This window comes from Dysidea avara, chromosome 10 (assembly GCF_963678975.1).
Source record: "Dysidea avara chromosome 10, odDysAvar1.4, whole genome shotgun sequence".
In the NCBI taxonomy this organism is placed as follows: Eukaryota; Metazoa; Porifera; class Demospongiae; order Dictyoceratida; family Dysideidae; genus Dysidea; species Dysidea avara.
In genome coordinates this window covers 174,553-201,057 of record NC_089281.1, presented here as the reverse complement: position 1 = coordinate 201,057, position 26,505 = coordinate 174,553, and the positions used below count along the sequence as shown (strand labels likewise).

Sequence of the window (26,505 nt, the reverse complement as noted above, 5' to 3'; positions counted from 1 at the left end):
TTGCAGATTCTCCACTGAACCACACACAGTATGTGAGTTTCTGTCGATGATGTCAGACAAGGAAGAAGACAGCATACTCATTGATCCATTAAATTTGAGCGTATTGCTCAGTCCAAACTCCCCTAAGACTAATTAATCTGCTATATTTGATGATAGTGGTATTAATGAACAAATTAGAGTTATGTGACAAGTGATCACATGAGTGATGCACTACCAGTGCCAGTCTCAGGATGAAGTCTCAGGATGAAGTCTGCAACAATTCATTGTGGAACAATTAATTCAATTCAATTTTTGATCCCCAGGGATAAAAGGTCAAATGGAGTAGGCAGGAGTAGAACTGAACTAATTTCTGCCACTACAGAGATCATATCATTGAAGACAAACAGCAACACGAGTAAAGGGACCTATGGTGTGAGAGAACTGTGACTTACAAAGGAAGGGACCTATGGTGTGAGAGAACTGTGACCTACAAAGGAAGGGACCTATGGTGTGAGAGAACTGTGACTTACAAAGGAAGGGACCTATGGTGTGAGAGAACTGTGACCTACAAAGGAAGGGACCTATGGTGTGAGAGAACTGTGACCTACAAAGGAAGGGACCTATGGTGTGAGAGAACTGTGACCTACAAAGGAAGGGACCTATGGTGTGAGAGAACTGTGACCTACAAAGGAAGCACAAAGACAAAATCGAACTAAAGACTGAAAGATTGAGAGGTTGAAAACCCGTCTGTGTAGATCGTTGGACGTATTGACATGAAGCTCAATAGAACAATTGATAGTGACTATGCCCGCCTGTACCCTGAACAGCGACAGTATCAGCTCAGTCGCCAGGTGACTGTAAGTAAGGCCAGTGGCAAGGGAAGGGAAGGCCCCATCAGTGGACTTGTTTGTGGTGAATAATCTGAGTGGTTTCTAGCATTTGAGCATATGGCTACATGGAACGAGTAGACAGATGCACAGAAGTTGATCCAACTGGCTGGCTACTTAAGAGACAAAGCACATGGTCATTGCTTGGAGGAGCAGATAAGTTGATCTACGTGAAGGTCACTGCAACCCTTAAGGAGAAATTAGACTCCAGCAAAAAAAGTGTTAGCACCCAAGATTTCAGTTATCTGACCCATGGAAGAATGAAATTGTTGCAGACTTCATCCTGCAACTGGAACAAACATTTCACCAAATATACGGGTTTGATGAAGTAAGCGAAAAGACATGTTACACCTTTTTACATGGGCAGCTACAAGAAGGGTTGAAATATAGTATCATATCTGCCCCTGCAGTGTCTGGAGCCCAAACCTAAGTTGTGCATAACGAGGAGGGTAAGCAGGCAAAGAGGCAGCAATACCAGTACAGCCAGACAGCTAAAGGGAGTGATACAGAACTAACAAGTATAGACAGTCACACCAGTCAACTTATACCTCATCTAATTTGTAAGTCCAAAGGAGGTGTGCAAGTCCAAAGGAGGTGTTACAGTTACAGTGGAGCTAACCACTTGGCCAAATTTTGTAATTTGAAGTGATTCCCTGGCGGGATCAAAATTACTGGCGCCAACAAAGTTATAGCAGACTCTGGCAAGGACAGTCAAAGGACAAAGAATTTGCCTTTATGGAATAATTATTTTCTGATTTAGATGATGGAGCCAAGGCAATCAGAGTGAAAGATGAAGGCAGTGTGTACCGGCTTATGTAATCTTGGACACAGCTGTAGATGCTACAATTTTCGTAGAAAAGCTGTTTTGTAAGGTAACAAGTGTTACTGCACGTTTAAAGAAAAAGAACCTCAAACCATCAGACAAGTTAAGCTCACTCCTCAGGTTGATAACAAACAGATGAGTGAAGTGGGGAGTGTATAAACAGTGGAATGGACTAACTGGAATGAAATTTTTTATTAAAGTTCAGTAAGATTTTTTTGCATCTACATCTCCTCCCCTTAAGTAAGCAAATAAATAGGATTCCCCTTGAAGTCAATTCTTTTAGCATAATTCACCTCACCATAGACAAAGTTTACTAATGTAATGTACTGTAAAGTCAGTTATGAACATGCACAATAACAGTTTATTGGGAATACCAAGAAGACTCCTGACTTAACCATTGTTCCCAAATGGGAAATCATGATAAAAAGTTAGCTATGTATGTGTTGAGCTGGATCCTCAGAAACATTTAATAACTCATAGATGATACAATTACACACAATTTTAAAATTTGATGTCCAACACAATATTTGGTAATCAATCTAAATTTTCACCATACATTTCCTATGGTGGAAGCCATTAAAGTATAGTGCATATTACACCAGCTAGTAAAACCATACCACATGTGTCTGTTGTCGACACCTTAATCATCTGGTTGGCTGAATGTTATTTCTCTAGAGAAAAAAACAACACTTTTCTGTTGTTTTTTTTAAAGGATCCAGCCAGCTTAACTTGTACATAGTATAGCTGATTACATGTACTCTACGTTTGCATTGTAAAAGTACGTGCACTGTTATCATACAGTACTGTATAGTAGGGACCACAAAGGAGTAGGAGTGGCCCATGAAATAACATCACCCAAAACCCAACCTCGGTTAGGTAAAACTAAGTCCAAACAAGCTTTCAGATCGGCCCGAAACCCTTTCAACAAGTTGCTACAGAATTTTTTAAAATATTTATTTAATGGAATTTTCTAGTGACTGACTGACTGACTGCCTGACTGACTGCCTGATGTCTTCAGACAAGTGTAATTTGATAACGGCTAAGGCTACGGGCTTGACTTTTTCACTGTTTGATGTTGCTTCGGCCCGAGAGGTGCCTTTTGGCATACCGCAGTACGTACAATGCATTCTTCATGGACTTACCAGTGTCCTCCTTTGTGTCCCATTCATCTTTGCTGACAGTAAAAGTGTCGATTTGGCGGTAGCACGTGATGGCTTCCCTTCATAATGGAAATTGTCCATATTTTTCATAGTGGCTATTTTGATTGCAGAGATGCTTTTCGAACAGTTCTTGATTCAAAATGCTGTGTAACGGGTTGAACATAACTGACAAGGAAGTGTAATGAATACTTCACTTTTCAGACAATAATTGATAGCTGGGGTGTACAGTGCCATTTCAGATGTGGTATGTGTGAGTTCACCAGTCATAATAATTATTTACAAAAAAAAAAAAAGTTAACAAACAAGTACACAAATTTTTTTTTTGGAATTTTCAACTAGAGTAGGGACCATAGCACATCGATAAAAAGTACTGAAACAAGCTGGAGTAGTGTACGATATTAAATCACAGTAAAACAATAAGAAGTGTTATATCCCTACTGTGGCGTACTTGTCCTGTAAGCGTTTACAATGAGCCCTTTCCACGATTATGTCAGAAAACAATGAAGTTCGTTATGGCAGTGCCACATTACACACTACACTGAAAGACAGTTAGCTTCAGACAATTAATAAAGTATTGAGTTATAAGTCATACAAGTGTTGTGGTGAGGAAAGGTATGCCAAAAGACCTCACTTCAAAGGGAATTCTATTTATTTGCTTACTTTAGGGAGAGGATTTGTGCTTATTTGGATGTAAAAATGATATCGAACTTAAAATTCATTCCAGCATTCCATTCCACTGTTCATACACTCCCAGTGAAAGGAGGGCCAGCTGTAGTGAAAGGAGTCACCCTGAATAATGAAACTGCTTTCATTACCAATGGTGGTCTTCAGGAATACCTACCTGCCCTGTTGCAATGGGAGAAGACCAGATGTTTGTGTCAGTACAACCGGATGATGTGCTAATTGTACCTTTGAAAAACACCAAGTACTAAAGAGGTTACAAGTTGTAGGCTTAGAACCAAATGTCATGGTCTAAAACCTACTTCCTGAAACAGTAAAGTTCTCAGTTCCAAAGGGTGTGAAAACCCTATGACAGTTTTTGGGTCTAATATTATTGTATAGAAGATTTGTTCCAAGCTTCACCAAGTTGGTAGATCCGCTCCACAAATTACTCACAAGAATGTATGGTCTCCAGCCCACTAGCAGTCATGTGGGCTATGAGCTATTTTCACCACTATATTTGTATGGTCACAATGTGATAATCTTTTACAGATCACCCATTGAGCTGGTAGAGACGCCAAATGCACCCACCACCTCCAGAAGAGAATATATCAATTGTTGATAAATCAATCAAACAAGTGAGCATTGAATTACTCCTGCAAGGTACTGCTGCTGGTGACCACGTGATTGCCACTCCCCGACTGAAGCAGCACTACTGTCTCCAACTGATTGTGATTTTCGGTTAATGATTTCATGGACTATGATCAAGAAATTGTTGTTACTTTAATATCTGCTAGAGTGAAAGCTGCTTACGGCCCAGTAGCAATACAAGCAGCAGCATGACAAGTAAGCACATCAACATAGATTGGTAATTGGGTACTGGAAACAGGCAGAAATCACAAGTTGTCTTGCCCATGACACAGACCACACTGCATATTGGAAAAGAGAGATACAGACACTATCTGCAAAGCATATTTCCTGAAACTATATGGTTGAGGGCCCTGGTTACCCACCCTTGATAGACTGCTAGCTGCCAACTCTCTGCCAGATGACAGTATTCTCACACAATATAATGTGACGTGGCTTCAGATAATCTCACTAACAGACACCGGACCATGCTGAGCCTTCAGAGGATGACAATAAACAAGTTATGGTATCTCATACAACTGGTGATGAACAGGAACAATGTATCTAACCAAGCTGAAGAGGATGAAACCCAGCATGAACAGTTGTTTCTCCCCTCCAACATAAATAATAAGATGTTTGAGGACAAGCTTTCTCAAGGGGAGGGTGATATAACATTGAGAACTTATACTTTTATTATTGTTGATATGTTGTTGAACACATACATGCGTAGTTAAGAGCAAGTCTAGAAGTGTCTGATGACATAACAGTAACAACTAGAATCCATGGTAACAAGTATCCATGGTAACAGTTTGACCGCAGTCACATGCTACACTAAGCACCACTGTTGTCATGGTAACTGTGTTAGGAATGCAATACATTTTACAGTTTTGAGTTTGACCTAGTCATGTGATCCCTTACAAAATTTAGTACTGGTACAGGCATGGAATTAGTCATTATTGTATGTTAGCAGGCATGTAACCTGCTCTATTGTGTACAACAGGTCTGTGCTGCATTTTATACAGGCCTGTATTATAAACTGGTAACAAGCCTGTGAAAAAATCCCACAATGAATAATTTACTTGTTAGCAAGATTATAAACACAAAATGAAATCTTTAATATAATAGGAAGATGGAGAGGCAAGTTAGTCAGTATGGTATAATGTATAATTCAGGGAACGTGGAAATCTACCAAGTGAGCTAAGCAATACAGTAACCAGTAGCAACAGTGGTCACCATAGCAACAAATTACATATATGTTACAGGCCTGTTATATAATTTTTTTCAGGATACCCTGGTCCTTGACTGTGATAGGCCTGTAAATTGAAATTACATACCGGCCACAATACTATTACCATCCTGCAGCAATCCTGCCAGACAGGCCTGCCCCAGGAATGGTACAACAGTGTATTCTAGGTGGCATTATTACATTGACAGGCTTGCAGAAGGCTGATAACAGGAAATAATGTTTATAAGGGGGATTTAATGAGTTATGTATTGACGACAAGTGATCATGTGTCCATACTGAGATCATAGTATGTACACTGACCTTCGGGCATTAGCATATGCAGTGAGATCAAGATCAATATCCACTTTGATTGGTTTGATCTGTAATATTTTGTAGTGTGCGATCACATGATACAATGACACACCTTCTCATCCTCATAAGGGTTACTGTGGAAACAGTGTACAGTCAATTAGCATACCCCATAACAGTATGTTACCGTAGCAACAAGATCATGTGATTCTTCTCCAGCTGTAGTTCATGTATAGCACAAGCCACCTGGTCACCATGACTACGAGCCTCCTTCACCATAGCAACAATATCCCCCCAGTCCATAGCTGTAGCTATTGCTCCATTGATGACATCACAAGCCTTAGAAACCTGGATCATGTGATCACATTGACTGGATCATGTGATCACACCACTTACTAGGTCGATATTCATCTCAATCAGTTCAGCTTTGAAGGAATCCTCAGTCTGAGTAGTGAGATAATGTGGTAGTTATTACTCTATTAAGTGCTCACCTGCATCTTCTCAAGTTCTTGTAGTCGACGACTATGATCCTTACGAACATTATCCAACTTCTGTAATCCAGATTTCTCCTATAGCAATATAAGGGACTTTCTCCTATATAGCTCACTCCAGCTTTTCCTACATATATGTCCTGGCTTAGCGCCTGTCAACTTTTGACCACTATTTTAAAGTTAAAATAACTTTCTCTCTGAACATGATACAAAGTAACATTTTTAACCACTAATGTACTGAATGTACTAGTAACATTTTTAACCACTATGTAATGTATTTTCTCCCGAATTTTACAGAATTGTTATAGCTTATACAGTAAAGGAGATACAGCCAACATACACACAAATTTACCCTCGAAAATATTCGTGAACCCAAAAATACACAGTATTGCCACTATATTTATTTCGAGGGGAAATTTTTCAGGATCTTTTATGCACTTATAATTGCCATTAACAACTAAACTACACAGTTATTATAACAAGCTTAAAGAGTCTAGGAAACTGACATTATTAATTACCTGACACTATTATAATTACATTAATCACCTGGCACTATGGTTACACAATGCAAGTACACAAAAAAAATGGAATTTTCAACTAGAGTAGGGACCCGAGCACATCCATAAAAAGTACTGAAACAAGCTGGAGTAGTGCACGATATTAAATCACAACCAGGTGTCTTACAGACCTTCAGCACTTGTGCTGTAAAGCCTAATAAACTAATGTCCATTTGGTTCCACATGGGATATACAAGAGTCCCTGCGGATACATATACATGAAATTGACAACGAGAAAATACCCTGACCACCTGGGAGACTCCTGTAAGCGTTCAAGGTTTAATCGAATGGCTGCAGGTTCGAGGCTGCCAATGGATTTTTTCTCCTTTCTCCACCTTTTCAAACCCACTTTATGTAACAACTTTAAACAGGCTGTAGGACCAGGTGTCCTACAGACCTTCAGCAATTCAGCACGTGCTGTAAAGCCTTAATTATACAATGAAGTACTAAAGATAATACGAAATGCAGTTAAAATTACATCAACAATGAATAAATAATATGTTTGAGAAAACTACAAGGCCTAAGGCTTCACACTCACTGGGAATAGAATCCATGTCGTCTGAAGAGACAATCGTATAATGGGCGGGTGTTATCGTGAAGGCGATGGAAATGTACGACGATTCCCCCAACGCCGATCAAAACAGCTAGCACGTGACGCCCACTATTAATAGATCAGGCGGGCTCTAGACAAGCGAACTACTGTTCTTTTGTGTTTGAGAGTGGGTGACAGCGACTATTTCGATTAGAAGACGAGTGGCTGATACTCCTGTTAATGATTGGAAGTTGCTACTAATTGCTGGAGGTTAGTTTGTGTTGGTTACAACACTTTGATAGTGTTGTTTCTTTAGTCTCGCGTAACTAGGCTACCTTCACTTGTGTATGGGATGGGAGAAAGCTTCACCTGGCAGGCCATGGTGCGAAGAAGGTGCAGCTTCCAGCTGGTAAGTCTGTGTGATGATGCATAGCTCTCCACCTGAAGCCTCACATCTCCATGGTTGGATAATCACTGATTGTAATTGCATAATAATACATAGTGCTAGGCGATATAGATTTTTTTTATGTCGTATGTCATGGCAAAATTTATTCACGATATGAATATATGTCACGATATATACCAATATTTTAACTTGATGTTTATTTTCTTTTTTCAGATGGTTTTCTATTACACAGTACACAAAACAGGAATAAGATCATTTATTAGCTAATACATCATATGCACTTATACAGCTAGTTACATGATAATTAAATGAAATGTTGATTTGCATACTGGCAAGTTACAACACTTAGTCTTCCAGTTCACCTACAACTTAATCTGCGATACCTTCATCATCTTGATCTATTATGATATTTAAATTAGAGATTAACTAGGAGAGGCATGCTCCTCCAGGGAATTTTAAAAAACAACATGTATAGATCCTTTTGAAATGGCTTTTTTACATGTTTCTTTTTTAATATCAAGATAACTTAGAGCAAGTATTATAATTAGTATATTCTACTGACTGTTTTATTAGAGTATCGCACTGACTGCTCTATTAGAGTATTTCGATCTTTTACAAACTCCAAGCTGAAAATTGGCACTGGTTAATCACAGTGACTTTTCTCACTGGTCTACTGGTTCCTACATGTCCCAAGCGCTGCACACAGATCTAAGTAGATAGCACCTTCAAAATACCCAACAGTATGTCACACCATTGACGTGGGCAAGACGTGGGTGCAGCAGGAGTAATGGCGAAACTGGAGATGCCATTTTATGAGGTCACGTTGTACTACTTAGATCACGTGCGCTATATCGCGATATAATTTCCAGCTATCGTATCACGATATAAAAAATATATGTCGTGATATGTCATATGTCGGCTATATCGCCCAGCACTACTAATACATCCCTTACGTGTGCCAGTCAATTCTTCTAGAATTGTATTACTGTGCATCTTTTCTACCTGCACACACTGTGTTGGCCATGCACTGTTTGTACATGCTCCATTAGTAGGTTGTCCCATTGGTAATTGTACTTGGTTGTATTTGCCCCAGGCCTAGTAAATAAACAGTAAAACAAAAAGAAGTGATATATCCTTATTGTGTATGGTATCTTAAGCACAGTAGGGATATAACATTTTAAATGTATAACTGTGATTTAATATTGTGCACTACTCCAGCTTGTTTCAGCTCTTATTATCGATGTGCTATGGTTCCCTACTCTAGTTGAAAATTCCAAATTTCTTTGTGCACTTGCTTGCTAACTTTTTTTGTATAATAATTATTATGACTGGTGAACCCACACATATACACAGCATCTGAAATGGTGCGCGACTATATCAATTATCGTCTGAAAAGGGAAGCATCCATTACACTTCGTTGTCAGCTACGTTCAACCCGCTACACAGCATTATGAATCAAGAACTGTTCGAAAAGCACCTCTGCAATGCACGCACATCACCAAAAGAAATGGCATCATGCGCCCCAGTTATATCAATTATTATCTGAAAAGTGAAGTATCCATTATGCTTCATTGTCAGCTATGGTCAACTCATTACATAGCAGTACGAATCAAGAACTGCTCGAAAAGCACCTCTACAATCAAAGTAGAAACTATGAAAAATATGGATGCTTTCCATTACAAAGGGAAGCCATCATGTGCCACCGCCCACCACCAAATTGACACTTTTCACTGTCAGCAAAGGTAAATGGGACACAAAGGAGGATACTGGTAAGTGCATTGTACATATTGCATTATGCCCTCTCGGGCCAAAGCGACATCAAACAGTGAAAAAATCAAGCCCATAGCCTTAGCTGTTACCAAGTTACGCTTGTCTGAAGGCATCAGTCTGTCAGTCTGTCAGTCAGTTACTTAGTTAGTCATTCAGTCAGTCACTAGAAAATTCCGTTAAATTATTGTTTTTTAAATTCCATAGCAACTTGTCGAAAGCATTTTGGGTTGATCTGAAGGCTTGTTTGGGCTTAGTTTTACCTCACCAATAGTCATCTGGGAAAGTGAGACAGGTTTTTGGGTGATGTTTTTTTCATGGGACATGCCCACACCTTTGTGGTATGCAGAATAACCTAGGAGTTAACATAAGGCAGTGAGGGGGGGTTGTACTGAGCACCTGGGGATGGCCTGCAAGGGCTGGGTTTTGGGGGTGCTAGTTGGAATAGTACGTACACAAGCTGGCACAAAGTCATTTGCAATTAGCAGCTGCAGCGGTTGGAGCAATAGCCAAGATTGGGGTTTAACAAAGGGTTTAAATGACCTCAGGCCGGCCTGAATTGATTCTGTACAAAAAAAAAGCCTCAGAAATGTCAAGGATTAGTTGAGGTCTAGCTGGCCCAGGATCCAACTAACTGTTGGGTGAGGTAGGCAGGGCCAAAGGGGAATGGGCTGCATACTGCCCACTTGTTATTTCTGTGTAGGCTTGAGGCTAGGAGACATGTCTGAGAGCAGCCAGCTGCAACAAGTGGGCATCACTATGGTACCTCCCACTGAGCCACGTTCCATCATCCACCCCTCCTCCCGAAGCTGGCACGATCCCTCCCCAGGACCTGGAAGGCAGCAAGGAAAAACCTCCTCCACCCTACTTTCTGGCAGCACTGGGGCTACCTACAGTGCCATGGAAGCTGGCCCAACGCATACGGGACCTCGACTTCATTGAACTGGAAGAACTTCTACCCTCCAATAAAATGATGTAGGCTCTAGAAGGGGGGGAGGGGGGGGCAAGGATGGAAGGCAGTATCCCGGTCTGGCTTCCCAGTTGCAGCCTGAACAACACAGCCCCAGCAGGGTGTCTGTATGGGGAGACTTGCAAGTTCATCCACTGGTGCTCACTGTGTCGCTGGACAGATCATGGCAAGCTGTGATGTCCAGACCTGGCAGCTGGCTCAGGACCTTCCCCATAGGGGTTATTCTCCAGGAGAACAATCTGATTTAGTGTAGGCATAATTCATAGGCCCTCGGCTTTGTCAGTGTCTTGTTGTGTACTGTATATCTCGAGTTTAATTATGCTGTTACAAATCCTATTGCAAAAAAATATTAAAAACTGTACTATGCTAGTTGTTAGAGGCAGTCTCACAGGGTATGGTGCTAATCATTGGCGGGAAAACGACGCGTCCCGCATGCAGTGTGACACTGGGGCCACCGAGGTGTTGTGAGGCCCATCTCCCACTAGTCTAGTAGATGGGTTAGATAGTTAGGGGGTACCAGGCCCCTCATAGTTTTTCCTCTTGTGTGTTTCAGTGGGAGTCTCTGGGTATCTGTTAGCCATATTCCCCATTTAGGCAAGTAAGCCAAACAATAGATTAAATAATAGTCAGGGGCCATTACTTGAGACCACTTGGTAACCTTGTGTCTCCCCATGTAGTCTCGCCCAGTTCAACTGGATCCTTCTTGACACCTCGCCTGGTGAACCTGAACAAGCAGCAATACCAGGAGGAATGGGGAGAGTCCAAACCCCTCTCCAGGTAGAGCAGTGGAGGTCAGCCCTGTTGAGTCACCAAGACACTGACCTTGTCCAACTAGTTCTAGAGGGAATGTCATGTGGCTTCAGGATCAACTTTGACTACAGAACTAAGGAGGTACATGTCCTCAACGTTGGACAATCCGGTGGTGGTGGAAAACTACTTGCAGGAGGAACTGTAGGGGCAAAGTGGTGGGCTCATTGATTCTAAAGCTAGCAAGGTGAGTCCACACCAGCCCCTTTGGGGTTATTCTAAAGGGTTTCACACCAGGAAAATGGTGGTTGATAGTGGACCTGCCCAACCCGGAAAGAGAGAGCGTAAATGACAGAATCAGTGTGGCAGCCAGCTCCCTGTCATATATGTCCACCGATGATGTAGCTAAGGTAGTAGCCAAACTGGGAGTAGGTTCCCTACTAGGGAAAATGGATGTTCAAAGTGCGTACAGAATAATCCCAGTTCACCCAGAGTACCATGGCTCCTGGGCATTCAGTGGCAGGGTAGAGTTTATGTGGACACTTGCCTCCCATTTGGCTTGTGGTCAGCTCCCATTATCTTCACAGCTGTAGCAGATGCCCTTGAGTGGATTGTGAAAGCCTGAGGGGTGAGGATGCTCCGACAATATTTGGATGATTTCATTACAGTGGGGGCCCCAGCCACTGGGGAGTGTCAAGACAACATGACATGCCTATCCCACACTTGTGAATAGCTTGGGGTTCCATTAGCCCCACACAAGTGTGAAGGTCCATCCACATGCCAAAAATTCTTAGGGATCGAAATTGACACAGTGCCCATGGAACTACGGTTGCCAGCAGACAAGCTTGGGAGGATGCAGAAGACAGTCCAGAAAGTGGTTGTGGAAAGACTCAGGTCGCAAGAAAGACCTTTAGTCATTGGTAGGGTTAATTTAGCACGCCTCTTCAGTGGTATGGCCAGGCCGTTGTTTTGTGAGAATTATTGAGGAGATGGCCAGAACCAAGAAAAGAAACCACCATGTTTGCCACAACAAGGAGTTAAAATCAGACTTCCTGTGGTGGTACAAGTTTCTGGAGTGTTGGAATGGGGTTGGCCTGCTGCCTAACACAGAGTAGAACTGCTAAAGTACACTCCCATGCTTCTGGGGCTGGAGATGCGCAGCAGTGTTCGAGAACCAGTGGTTGCAGTGGCAGTGGAGGCATCAGGCATGTGGATGGTACATTGCTCCAAAGGAGCTCCTCCTAATAGTTCTGGCTGCTCTTGTGAGGGAGGAGCTAGCTGGAGCAGGAGTCTTGTGCTTTTGCAGTAACAGCTCAGTGGTTGAAGTACTCAACAACAGTTATAGCAAGGACCCAGTCACGATGCACATGGTTCGCTGCCTGTTCTTTATAACCGAACACCACCACATGTCATTGGAAGCAGTACACTTACCAGGAAAAATAAATGAAGCTGCAGATACCTTGTCCCATAATAACTTGCCACTTTTCTTGCAGGTATCACCTGGGGCATCACCGAATCCCTCCCCAATCCCAGCTCAAGCTCTTGAGCTACTGGTGGGAGAGCAGCCAGACTGAACCTCAACAAACTGAATGGAGTTCTTTGTAGCCTGTACCAAGTATGTCTAGCCCCCTCTACTCAGAAGGCATACCAAGCAAGGAAGAGGCGGTATTTTGATTTCTGTCCCCGGGTGGGAGCACCTCCTCTGCCAGTTAAAGAACAGAGACTACAGCATTCTTACAATTGGAGGGCCTCAGATTTCAAACAGTGAAGCCATACGTGTTGGCAGTATGACACTTACAGATTTCACAAGGCCTGGGAGACTCGAGGATGTCTTCAATACCATGCTTAGAGCTGGTGATAACCATGAACAGGCTGGTGTTCCAGGAAAGACAAGACTGCCAATCACCCCAGTGATTCTAAGGATGATATACAAGGAGTGGAAGGTAGACAGCAGCTGGGATCACTCAATGTTGTGGGCTTGCATATGCTTGTGCTTCTTTGAACAGGAGAGGCAGTCATTGAAAGCGACTCCAGCTTTGACCCATTCCGGAATCTGTCTTTCACAGATGTTGCGGAGGACAGCACAACTCACCCATCGTTCATCAGAGTGAGGATAAAGCAATCCAGTAGGACCCATTTAGGGTAGGGATGAACATAATTATTGATTGTACAAAGGAGGAACTATGCCCCATGGCTGCTGTCCTGAGCTACATGGCAAAAAGAGGGCCAGGACCTGAGCTGTTGTTCCGGCTCGAAGATGGTCGACCCCTGACATGTCAAACACTGGTCTCAAGCTTGCGGGTGGTGCTGCAAGGGTGGGGATTGACTGTAGCAAGTACTCAGGCCACAGCTTCAGAATTGGAGCTGCCACTACAACGGCTGCTCAAGGCACCCATGATTTGCTGATCAAAACCATGAGCTGCTGGGAGAGTGTTGCTTATCAGCTCTATGTACGAACCCTGTGGGAACAACTAACGATGATGGCAGATAAACTGGCGGCAGCAAACTGAAATGTCTATCCATTTGTAGTGGCATGTATGTGATTAAATTGTAATGTTATATTTTGGTCTGTGCAATACAATAATTGGTAGGGTATTTTGATTAGGACAATTCATAAGGGCAAGGAGTTGGGCGGCTTCACGCATGGGGCCATCACGGCTGGTGGGTGTGGGGAACTGCCCCCCCCCCCCCCCCCGGGAGGGGAGGACGGGCTATCAACGAAGACCCTTATGACCTTGGGGGGACTTCATCTTGGGGTGGCTTCTGGGGAGTGTTGGTTAGAGGGACACTCCCAGAAAGGTATATAGAACAACAAGGGGTCAGTGATAACTTTCTAGCAATCACAAAAGGGTGTGACTGGAAAATTAAGCTTAGGAATCATCTAGAGGGGACTTAACTTGGCAGCCCTGATGGGGTGTAGCTCAGCCTCGGATACGGCAAACACTGTGCGCTAAGTGGAGTTTGGCATTGTAAAATACTTATAGGCGCCGTGCTTATGACTGAGTTATGAAGGGTGCCCAGTACAGCATCTGGTCCTCAAAGTCCACCGAATTCTATGGGGGACGACCTGAAGTGAGCAAACTGCATGTTAACCCTACTATACAGCACTATTGTACTGTATGATTACATTAATTACCTGCTGATGTAATTTGATGTCAATTTTCTGACTACTGAGTTTTGAGAAAAATTCATCCACAGCCTGGATCATGTGATGTAGGAAGACACGACTCACAGTGTGACTTTACCTTATTAAATGACTCGTACATCGTACTCAACATGTGATCATGTTGACGATATCTCATTGGATGAAATTCCATGTTGCTATACATTATGTTATTATGACATTACTGACACCATAGTAACATACATTATCAAATCAGAAGCTGCCCCGGCAACACTGTCATTATGACCTTCTCTTTTCTGAATGATGCAACCCTGCAGTTGCCATTGAATACATCACAATCACCATAGTAACGACAAGATCACCTGATGCTGTTTAGTTGACAATTGTTGAAATATCATCTCAGCTTCTTCCAGTGCTGTCTGCAGCTGTGGCAACATCTCTATGGCACCATCACCATGACAAAATTACAAGTAATGGTCATACTAACCAGCAATGTCTCCAATTAGTGCTCCTTCAACAAACCCAGCTCCTATGAGGGCATGGCTCAACAGTGCAGGACCATACACTATAGTAATCACATGATTACTAACCACACTTCTAGCAACACCCACCAAAATGTGGCATCAGCACTTTCTTGAGTTGATCACCTACACTGGCTGCCCCAAGGATCTCTGTAAGCCTGTAATATAACAAGTGTAAGGAAATAGCACATGAAATAAGGGAGGTCATCTACACCTGCGGCTATACTAGTGAACATCTAATTTCTACTTCAATCATACTAAAAACATTAATTTACTATACAAAGCTGAACATCTGTCTGTCAGTACAAAAGTGAGCTACCTGTAATTCCCCCCACCAATCAACCTGGAACTTTTAGAGGTGTGCAATAATTAAAGCATATCTCAATATTTTCTATTAAATTTATCTCAATTATCTAAAATATCTGTATTTTAGTAAACTGCTAATGATGTAACCAGTAAAGGGAACAAATGGTAACTGAAGAAGTGAAAATGTTTCTTAAAAGTTTAGGGACTTAAGAGTTGTTATGTTTAGAAGAAAGGAGAAAAAATCCATGACTGGACCTCAAACCTGTGCCATCCGATTAACACTCGAATGCTAACGGGAGTCTGCCAGGTGGTCAGGATGTTTTCTCCTTGTCAATTTCAAGTATACGTATCCATAGGAACTCAGAGAGTGATTTATGGATGTACCTATATAGATAGTCACAGTAGCTCACTCAAGATAAACAAGATCAAGATAAACACCACGATCAAGATAAACAGCAAGATCAAGATAAACAGCAAGATCAAGATAGTCTAACAGCTATACTGATACATGTAAGCATCTGCAAATATATTTTTAGCACGTCCTGTTCTCACTAGATTCGAAAAACTGCCACTTTCACACTTTTGTAATCAGGTTTTTCAAGCAGCTACTCACACTTACACTGTAAATACCCACTGCAGTAGTAGACTATGTTGTTATGTCACACTTGTTGGTGAGAGTTACATGTTGATTTCTTCCTCTAAGATGTCACTACAGAACAAAACGCTTCACTGAGTAAGTTTCATGGGGACGGTAAACATATAGTAAAACATTATCTGAAGGCACACTGATGTGTGTGAACTATTAATTTAAATAATGCACGGTAGATGAAAGTGACGTGTTCAGAAAGGGTGTGAATTCACAGGCAAAATAGATGGCAACAGTGAGACTTCCTTACCTGCAGCGACATCTGCTTGCTAGCAAAAGCATGAGACTCCATATAGGACCAGATCACAGCACATCAGAATGAGCAGTAGCCTCTGTCCTGAATGATGTCACAACTGAATGAACTAGTCAGTCAGATTCGATTCTAGTGAACCGAAGGTGAAAGGGACAGCCATAAATCATGTCATTGAGACCTATATGGGTATTGGAATCACTAAAGGGATCACAGCTGCTGGGATGGAGGCTTGAGTGCAGTTCAGTCTGCATACAAGAGTAGCAGGCGGATAACAAGTGCATGCTCTTTGTCTAGTTTGAAGACCCCAAGTTATCACCATGGTTACTTACTTACTTATGTAGGAGCATGTAATACTCAGTGTATAGTGTTATACTAGTGTAGAGATCCAAATGACTTCAATGGAACCAAAGTCACGTCTTATTGGTTTGGAGTCACTCAGTTGCCTACATGTCCCTAAATCGTGATTTACCCTACCATACCGCACAATACATTACACACAATACACTACACACCCCCACAAGCTATACCTGCAGGCTGTAGGGAGTGGTTCAGGTTGCCTGGCAGCTGATAATGGGTACAATTCCCTAACAGCAAATCTAGTCTCAGCTTCCTGGTCTGTCCGTGTTCTTAGTAATGTCAGTATGACATACTGGTAGTCCGTCAGTATGATGTTACCCTTAGCAACCAGCCATAACAACAGAACATGCCCATAGCAACACACTGTACCTTATCATATAACTCTATAATGAGGTGGTAAGCAGCTTCATCATTACCAAACTGAATATCAATGATCCTATCAACTCCTAGTTGCTGGATGGAGACCACACGACGAGACTTGAGGTGTTTACGACACTATATACACCGCACACTAACACAAAAGTTATCATGGTAATAACACAATACCTTCATGGAGAAGCCAGAAGGCATCATATTCTTGGGCCACTCAAACTCAGTCAGGTGGATACGAACACCTGACTCAAATAAGATAAACGCCTTCTCCTCTGACCTGTAACCATGACAACATGTTGTCTAAATACAGTACTGTATAGACAGCCTGCAGTCCTCCACTAAACTGAATACTGATTCTAATACAAAGACATTTAAGCAAACAAATTTGCCAACTTTTTCTCATCAAAACACAATTACTGGTGAGTAAGATGGCGTTTGTCATTTTAGATAACTTAATAGTTTTGGTTATGGAACTTTGTATCAAAAGTATTTTAAAACACCTGCTGTCAGTTGTAAGAGTTAAACTGTATGAGTTAAAGGTTATCCAACAAGGGGCTGGGATCAGCATTGGAAGTGCATGAGATCAAGATACTCTAATAGAGCAGTCATCTAACTACTCTAATAGAACATTCAGCAGATGCACAATTGTTGATTCTGCTACAATGGCAGATCTAGAGGGGTTTCTGGGGTTTCGACAGAAACCCCCTTTTAAATTTAGCTCAGTGGCAGTTTAAATATATAAACATTGTTGCACTGACAATTTGTCATAGCAAACAACTATATACCATTGTATTTCAGTAGCATGCATGCAGTTATAGCTATTATACCCTCGGCAACACTTCACTTTTCATCTCTCACTGCATTAACAACGATCGAGATACTCTAATAGAGCAGTCAAGTAACTACTCTAATAGAGCAATCAAAGCTACAGCTTGTAGTCACCATTATTTAAAGCATTGGATTTATTGCAATTGGTAACTAAAAATAGCCTAAAATCCAATCTCAGAACTTCTAAAGTCTCAAAATTTTCTGGAGAAATGCCTTATTCAGCTACACCAACTTTCAGAAACCTCCTTTTAAAAATCCTAGATCCGCCACTGTGCTATGGAATTTATCCGTATCTGTCTGCACCTAAAGATGTGCCTATACACTAGTATATATATTTTAAATAATTGTTAAGTTAAAAATGAAGTAGGGATCTATGCAATAAAAAGTAGTGAAACAAGAGATGAATGATGGTATTACAGCATAGCTCGGTGGGAAAGTCCCTACTTTGGCACATTAGCTATAACAATTATTTTGTTCAATGCCAAAGTAGGGACTTTCCCATCGAGCTATGCTGTAATACCATCATTCATCTCTTGTTTCACTACTTTTTAATGCATAGATCCCTACTCCCTACTTAAAATTTTGAATTAACAATTTTTAAAATACTAGTTTTATAGTTAGTTACAATGTAACTTGTGACTGTTCTATTAGAACATCATACATGACTGTTGTATTAGAGTATCACGAGTCAGCCAAGTGGTGTGCAGCTAGCTGGTGAGGTCATCTTGTTTACTGTTAAGTAAATAGCTAGATTGTTAAGAGGTGTGGTCCCCGTACTCTATCGCTATTAGTCCACCCAGATCTTTATTATTTGATGGGTGTGGTCATGAACCTATTGCAAACGGGATCCCAATCGTGAAGTTGTACATATCTAGCTAGTATACCTCTTATAGTAGCACCGGGATCTGAAATCCAGCTCTGAAATAATTCTGTGGTGTCTAAATATGCTACTGAAAGAACGGTTGATACAGAAAATTAATGCCTCAATATGGTTTCGTTGGATGAAGAAGACATTGAAGATAAAAGAAAAGACAAGGTGCAGAGGGCCTACACTCATCAGAACCTCAAAAGGCACATCCCACTAGTCAGTTTGTTATTGTGGCGTAAAATGGTGGTCATGCGCTGCTTCTTTGGTGGCCTCTAGGCTTGTGAATGTGGTCAGGCAGGCAGTGAGGTAGACTAAATTCAAGTTTTGGCAATTAAAAAAAAATTCTTTATCCGGTCACTGGCAAGTGTTTTCATGTTAGATGGACTAATATTATTCCACAAGTGATTTTTGTCACGTAATGTTTCTCTAGGTTTTTAAAGGCGGTAATATTGGTGTGCTGAGAGGTGTGCTTTGCACACATTCACATGAGAGATTAATACCTTTAGTTAGCCCCTCTCCCAGCTATGATTAGTGTAAGCGGCCAAACAGATGAGTTATTCATAGAAATACTCTAACAGAACAGCTAAGTTAAGTGTACCTGTTCATAAGAATGCAAAATTTCAAATCCAGTAATCAATTAATAAAAGTAGATATTTGAGATTTCCACAAAACAAGAAGGGATCACTGGGGTGGTAATGTATCCTACCCAACTCAAAAGAACTGGATTATCATGAAATTGTTAGCACTCCCTTCATGTGGCCTTTATCAGCAGTTATTGATCTAGTGTCAGACCCAATAACAGGAACTGATTCTCTGTACACAGCTTCCCCCCCCCCCCCCCCCCCCCCGCCTTTTAATGAGGGTAGGTCCCCCACATAGTGACACACCCCTGCGTGACGTACCTTGAGACTTTAATTAGGTAGGTCTTGTGGTCAATGTCGTACACGTTCACTACCCTCATTCCGAGCACCCTGTAATGTCATCGATTTGTATCAGTAATCAGCCTCTCCTATACCACATACATGTACACCACACACACACTACACTACACACGTACAGAAGACATGGTCATCACAGCTAGGATATACTCATTCAATCATATGAGGTTTCATAATACAATTCCCACCGCGGTCCACGTACGTGGCGTTAACTCACTTGTGGCGCATTTCGCTCAATACAGCGATGATATCCACCGTAGTAAACCGTCCCTTCATGTCTAGCATCAATCGTAAGGATATCCCTAGACCCTCGCTAAAATATTAATATCTAACATGTGTGTATCGCGCGAAATTCTAAGAGTTGGTGTGGTTTAGTTGGAATTTTAACAATTTTACAATTCTAGTTCCATAAAGTTCACAGTGAGGTTCACAGTGGTCCAAGTCATCGGGTGATTGTATCAGTGAGCTGCAGTGGCCATCCCTGCAGTCTCTTGTCACTGTCAATCAGTGTTGCCGCGGCCATGTTGTAAATAAAGTTATGAACTTTTGTCTTGTTTGTGAACTTGAAATAATCCGGATATGAACTTTTGGCAATCTAAAGCTGTGACCTTTTTTTCTCTCTAGTGCCTTACTAACCCAGAGATCCACCTATTTATATTATAATGTGTGGGCTTGATACATGCTGTTTTCAGAGGATGACCATTGGATTACGAACTTTCTGTGAACAATTTTATTTTTTCACTTGAAAATTTGGAGCATTCAACTCGGCATCTGAAAACACTGCTGTCAATCTTGTTTGACATTTGGAAGCCGGGTAGTCCCGTACCCAGACCGTTTGTCACTTTTTCTTTTTATGCCTGTGGGACATCTGTCCTTCCTTCCACTCTGGCTTTCTTCCTTGACTAATCTTCATCTGTTTCTACTAGTAATTCTCTTTTCGGTCTTTCTTGGATGGGAAACTATAGTGAGAATAGTGCCGGTTATGTAATCTTCTTGTTCAAATAGAATAAATCTGCTTCACTAGTTAGTTTGTCAACACCAATTTAACAATCCTGGAGCTGGCCTTTATTCTATTTCAACACCCATTTAACACTCCCAGATTTTGGGAGCCACTATTGGAGATCCACCAGACCCTTTTTTGCCCTCCCACACATAAAGGACAAAAAAAAAATTGGGTTGGGTAGCTACAAGACTATTTGGAAGGCTTAGGGGTATAGCTACCGGACATTTTTTTTTTTACTTTGAATTCAACAAATTGTGTACAAGATGACACTCCCTAACATTAAGACTGCTTCTACTATCAATGCTTTTTGTTATTCTTTTTGGTAACCATGGCATTCTTGTAGAACATTTTAGCCCACTGAGATCAAATATTCAGTTCAGTTTCTATTCTAGAGTATTGTGATTATTTAGTTTTGTAAATGTGTAAAGTGATCTGTAAAATAATCAAATCACTTGTGTAGCCCAAGAAAAGATTTTAGAAACAGTTTTGCCAACATGCACAAAGTAGAGCCATGATATAAACTACTCTAATATAACAGTCACTTAGCTGTAGTGGGAACCCCTTTTCAAAGTTCCTGTGTACACCCCTGGAGTGGCTGGAAAGTTAGATGATGCCATTTAATTGGAACTGTTGTGATGAAACAGTGTGCTATAAGTTACAAGATTATGGTGAATGCATAATATAGGAGAGCATTTGGTGTAACAATGATTTTGTCCATTTGTGATACATAACATACTTCAAAGATGAAAACAGATCATAATCAGTTCTTGAGTCACATGGTCAGATCTCTATAAATTGGCAGTAATACTAGAATCATCACCAATAGCTGTGTTGTGAGGTACTGAGTCTACTAACCCCACTGACAAAGAAGTCTTCTAAATGGTCTCCTCTAGGCCTGAAGTCATTTTCACACTTCTTTGTACATGTTGTGACTGCCAGACACTCTCTCTAATCAAGTTAGTATCTGGTGTTACGTGTGCAATATTATCTGGAAAAACAATGTGTGAAAAATTTCTAAGTTGTAAGTAGGGGTGGGAGATACCAGAAAATTTTGCTTCGATACGATTCCAAGTACTTTTATCATGGTATTGATGAGTATCGATACCAATACTGAGTACTTGCACAGCAAAAATAGTGTTCCAATACTACATATTCTAATCCCATCTTTATTCAGTATTGGAACAACTACTTTAAAAAACTCCCTATAACGAGACAAAACGAACCTCAAATCTATAAATGACTCTAATGTTATTCACTATTGGGGGCTGTGGTTTGTTTTTGCTTGAGCCAAGGTAGAATATTTGGACTATTAGTTCCAACACCTAAACATAGACGGAATAAATGCAGTCAGTATTTGTGTATGAATTATGCTGTGTTGTAATTTTTGTGCTTATAGTAGCCAATTAGTGAACCTCACAGTGCTGAAAATTTCTCAGTGATGACTGGTGGGTTAAATTGCATTGTAATACAGTAGTGGCTGAAACATTAGTGTTTGTATTAGTGTTAATGTTGTTCCAGTCAGTACTGGAACTAAAATAATTGCCCTTTTTATTCCAGTTCTAGAACCAGAACTGGAACTGGAACAATTTTGTTTTCCTTAAGACTGGAACTGGAACTAGAACTATAAAGAATTTCATCAAGTACTGGAACTAATACTGGAACTGGAATTGGTCATAGAACCATACAGTTTTTGCCAATTAGATTCTATGCTCTTAAAAGACCAGATTTTTTTCTGCTGACAAAAATACACAACATAGACTGGTATATAACTTCATGAAAAGCTGTATGTATTACAACCATGTATGCATGTGTTAAAACATTGCGTGAAACAACTGATTAGCTAGAGAATGCCAAATGCTCTTCATAAAAAGTACTCAATGCCAAAATATCAGACATTCTGGTATCGATATCGATATTTTATTACTTGTATCACCCACCCCTAGTTGTAAGTCTGCCCAAAAAAATTCGCCCAGAGCGGACTGTGGGCTCCAACCCTGGATGCAAGATCTGGGGCACAGCCCCCATGCAGTTACTAACAGATTTTGAACATCAAATGCTTCAAAATTTACTAGTTCATGCTCTATATGGCTGGATAATACACTAATTGTGTGCTTGGTTGCTTAACTCCCTTTAAGTCCTCAGTATCCAACAAGTATGGCCAGTTTAACTGTGGCTGGTCAGGAGTATATTGTAGTGCTACTGATAGCTATCCAAATTCTCCAAAAACTCAAAATTTAATGTTTCAAGCTAGTCTTGCTTTTTGACTATAGCTTTATATATTTAACCTCCAGGCAATTGGCTACAGCCATTCTTCCTTGCCCAGAGGAACACATTACATACACATAGCTACCATAAGGAAACATAACATTAGCTAGCTACAACACAATATCATTACAAAACAAAAACACAGCACTGCATTTTGAATAAGTTTTCTATTACACTGTATAGCCCTGCTCTATTCCCATCTTTCTGTTTGTACAGCCTAATATGGTGGTTTGGTGTTCTTGCTGCAAGCCCACAAGTTCAAATTTCAAAGGGGGTTTAGAACCCCAGGAAGTCTCCCTAAATATGCTCTTGAAACTGAAGAGTCAATTAAAATCTTACTTACAACTGATGGGAGGCTTCTTCAATGACTGTTTAGCCAGACAGAATACACAAAATGAAATCTTTTGAACAAAATGTAAGGACCAATTCATCTAGTTGTCAAAGATAATTCCTGATCACATTATGCAAGGAGCATCATTAATCACCACATTGGGTACGTGGGGTAATATTCATTAAGGATCAAGACCTTTTACTGCACTTTACGGTAATGTTTTCATCCTACTCTGTTTAGAGGCAGCACAGAACTTCAGACAATCACATTTGTGCACAACATCCAAAGTGCTTTACATGCTGAAGATGATCAGACAAATAACTAGGGACCCGCCGATTATGCTGGCATAATTATGAGCATAATAGGTGTCTGAAAGCATTGAGCATAATTTGCTAGCATAATAGGTAGAATATTTGTGTAATAGTATGAATTCTTGCTTATCAAAATAGCTATCACAAAAAGATCGATATACTCTAATAGAACAGTCAGTAACTCTAATAGAACAATCACATAGCTGACTGTTCTATTATATCGATCTTTTCTGTGATATACATTTTGACAATTAAGTTTGTGCTTCAGCCACTTATTATTTATCCATAAATTGGAAATTATTACTAGAGCATGGGAACTGAAGCATAAATAATTGGGCATAATTTGAGCATAATGGGTAAGTATTGAGCATATAGTTAAGCATAATAGGTAAATTTTTGAGCAGTGCAGCATAGCATAATAGGTAAAATTATGAGCATAATCGGCGGTCCCTACAAATAGCTTTAGAACCATAAAATCTCCAACTAGCCCATAAGTTGCCATAACATACACGTATATACAATGTACACCATTATATTGTACACACATATATACACTATTTCCACACATGCACAATATCATGCTGGTACCCTGTAACATGTACACCAAGTGCACTGATGTATTGCACGACTTGCATGAAATTATGTATGGTTGTATTTTGAGCCTTAACACGGAAAGTCAAATGCTCCAAGTCACTGCATGTAACACCATCAACAATTATTGTTGAGTAGCTATATAGTATAGCGACATAGTCCCCAAAATTGGTAATATTGTTAATTTTTTCATAAAACCATGAAACTTTCCACATAAATAGTACTCCTCATGACATGTAATTTTAGATATAGTGCCATTGCTGAGTTGACCTTTGATGACCTTTATGGCCAGTTTTGTACAGAAAATTGATCATTTTTGTCTTTAACTCCCTGAGGCAGTAACTAACTTTGTTAAAACATGGTATCAAACAAAAGATCTTGTTGATAGAAACAACTTGATTTTTATTTGAAGTTAATAGGTGATTTCATTACAAAGTTATGATCATGTTTACTAGTTGCAAAATTTGATAAATTTACCTCCAGGTGTGAATTCTTATCTGTGGACAGATAATTATGCATAAATTTATCAAATTTTGCAACTAATAAAATACTCATAACTTAAGAATGAAATCACCTATTGACTTCAAATAAAACCAAGTTGTTTCTATCAGCAAGATCTTTTGTTTGGTACCATGTTTAACAAGTTAATTACTACCTCAGGGAGTTAAAGACAAAAATGATTAATTTTCTGTACAAAAATGGCAGTAAACGTCACTAAAGGTCAAATCAGCGATGGCACTATATCTGAAAATACACCTATTGAGGAGTACGACTTATGTGGAAAGTTTCATGGCTTTATGAAAAAGTGCACAATTTTTTGGTTGTGCCGCTATACTAATAGAACTGAAGACAAAGTTCATCTGCATATAATCCATGGCTGCACTTAGCTAGGAATTTTGTTATGGAGACTGTTTACTCCTTTGTATATGGCAATTCAATTTAAGCTCATGTCAGGCACAACTGAACTCATGATTGTCACTAATCCCTACATGGCATACATGCAGCGCTTGCTCTTAGTATAAAGCATGATTTATTTGTAACTGAACGAAGGCACCTACTACCCTGGCCATCATAAGCACCCCTCCCCCTTGTCATTATGCCAGCACAATTTATGCATGTGTGGGAATTAAGAATTATATATATGCTAGCATTTTGAAGCAATGATAAAGTTAACTTTGCAATTCCGTTAAAAGGATCAAGATACACTCTAATAGAGCAGTCAGCAATTCTAATAGAGCAGTCATACATATACAATGACATAGCTTCTCATTACAAGTAACATTACCCATCTGTAAGAAATAATTATAGCAAATCTGACCCAAAGAATTATCGTCCAGTCTTGCTTACATCACTATCTGTAGAATTATGGAACATATATCAGTAATATTATCTAATCAAATCATGCACCACCTTGACCATCACTATGTTTTACTTGACACACAGTTTGGCCCAATCATCCATGCAAGACACAATTGTTCCTCACTGTAGATGACTTTGTTAAAGTCACTACAAGTTGATTCTGCAATCTAAGATTTCGCTAAAACTCAGTTTGACAAAGTCTCTCCCCATCACCTCATCCACAAGCTAGCTGACTATTATGGAATAAGGGGCAGTTTATTAAATTGGCTACAATCATTTGTACACAACTGATTCCAGGAAGTATACTGGTTGAAGGAACACACTCTTGTGCAATATGTAGCATTCTTCAAGTAATTAACTACAAACCATCAGATAAGTACTTTTGAATATACCATGAAGGGTACCTTAAATGTTGTTTCTCAAAACCCATATTTAGTTAGGTATAACTCTAGATCATAAACACTCTTGGCATCATCACATTGACTCGGTATGTCATAAAGCCAACCCAATGAGCCAACCGTACACTATATAGGATTTTTTAAACGTAAATCATACGATCTTTTAAGATACCTCCGTGAACATATATAGCTACAAACAACTGATTCTATCAATGCTAGATTACTGCTCCTCCATAATATGAAACCTTTACCATCATAACACAATCAAAAACAACTTGAAATGATTCAACACAGGGCTACATGGTTTGTTACAAAATCCCATGACGAAGAGATCATCACGATAGTATACTGCACTATTAGACCAGTTAAATTGGCCTACTATACAAGATCAACAAAAGAATAGTAGATTATTCCTTTTATTCAAACTACTAAATAATTTACTTGTTCTACCTGCTGTCACCATCTATTCCAAACACTATATAGAGCCAATCATCAGCTCTCACTATCAAGCCAGAACAGAAATATATCTCAACTCCTTTTTCCCCAAGACTATCGCCAAATGTAATTCCCTAGCTCCCCATTCTGATCTACATGAGATTGAGACATTTAAGTCATACTGTCATAGCTATACTTACTTAGTACTGAATTGTACATTAGCATGATACCCCCAAGGGTTTTTGCTTAATAAAATAAATAATCAATAGTAATTAGATCAAGACACACGGTAGTTGTCGTGCGGCCCAAGAAGCCGGCGCGCAACACCCGTGAGTACATTGACAGGAAGAAAGAAAACGCAATTTTCGCACCTCCGTAGCTCTGTGCCGCCTTGATGAAACAAGACGATTTTTGCTGTGGACACTCCCTCCAACTTCAGCACTCCACATTCCAAATTTA

General features: G+C 40.3%; 1 protein-coding gene across 3 annotated transcripts in view; it reads right to left on the bottom strand.

Moving 5' to 3' along the window:
• The window catches only part of LOC136237165 (ribosome quality control complex subunit NEMF-like), a 49,346-nt gene extending 25,931 nt beyond the window's left edge, over nucleotides 1–23,415 (bottom strand). For 2 of the 3 annotated variants that reach the window (XR_010692335.1, XR_010692336.1), the window contains exons 1-16: nucleotides 19,571–23,415; nucleotides 19,318–19,386; nucleotides 16,894–16,996; nucleotides 16,717–16,842; nucleotides 16,518–16,666; nucleotides 14,876–14,943; nucleotides 14,752–14,829; nucleotides 14,627–14,703; nucleotides 14,508–14,575; nucleotides 14,386–14,461; nucleotides 14,277–14,339; nucleotides 6,162–6,239; nucleotides 6,067–6,114; nucleotides 5,858–6,018; nucleotides 5,786–5,807; nucleotides 5,683–5,741 (exon numbers count right to left, since the gene is read on the bottom strand). Coding sequence is in view for 1 of the 3 variants with exons in the window: in XM_066027476.1 (XP_065883548.1) it covers nucleotides 5,683–5,741; nucleotides 5,786–5,807; nucleotides 5,858–6,018; nucleotides 6,067–6,114; nucleotides 6,162–6,239; nucleotides 14,277–14,339; nucleotides 14,386–14,461; nucleotides 14,508–14,575; nucleotides 14,627–14,703; nucleotides 14,752–14,829; nucleotides 14,876–14,943; nucleotides 16,518–16,666; nucleotides 16,717–16,842; nucleotides 16,894–16,996; nucleotides 19,318–19,386; nucleotides 19,571–19,638 (1,313 nt within the window). In the remaining 2 variants the exon portion in view is untranslated. The remainder of the gene's footprint in view (nucleotides 1–5,682; nucleotides 5,742–5,785; nucleotides 5,808–5,857; nucleotides 6,019–6,066; nucleotides 6,115–6,161; nucleotides 6,240–14,276; nucleotides 14,340–14,385; nucleotides 14,462–14,507; nucleotides 14,576–14,626; nucleotides 14,704–14,751; nucleotides 14,830–14,875; nucleotides 14,944–16,517; nucleotides 16,667–16,716; nucleotides 16,843–16,893; nucleotides 16,997–19,317; nucleotides 19,387–19,570) is intronic. The other variant, XM_066027476.1, reaches the window with a different exon arrangement.
• Nucleotides 23,416–26,505: the final 3,090 nt, after the last annotated feature.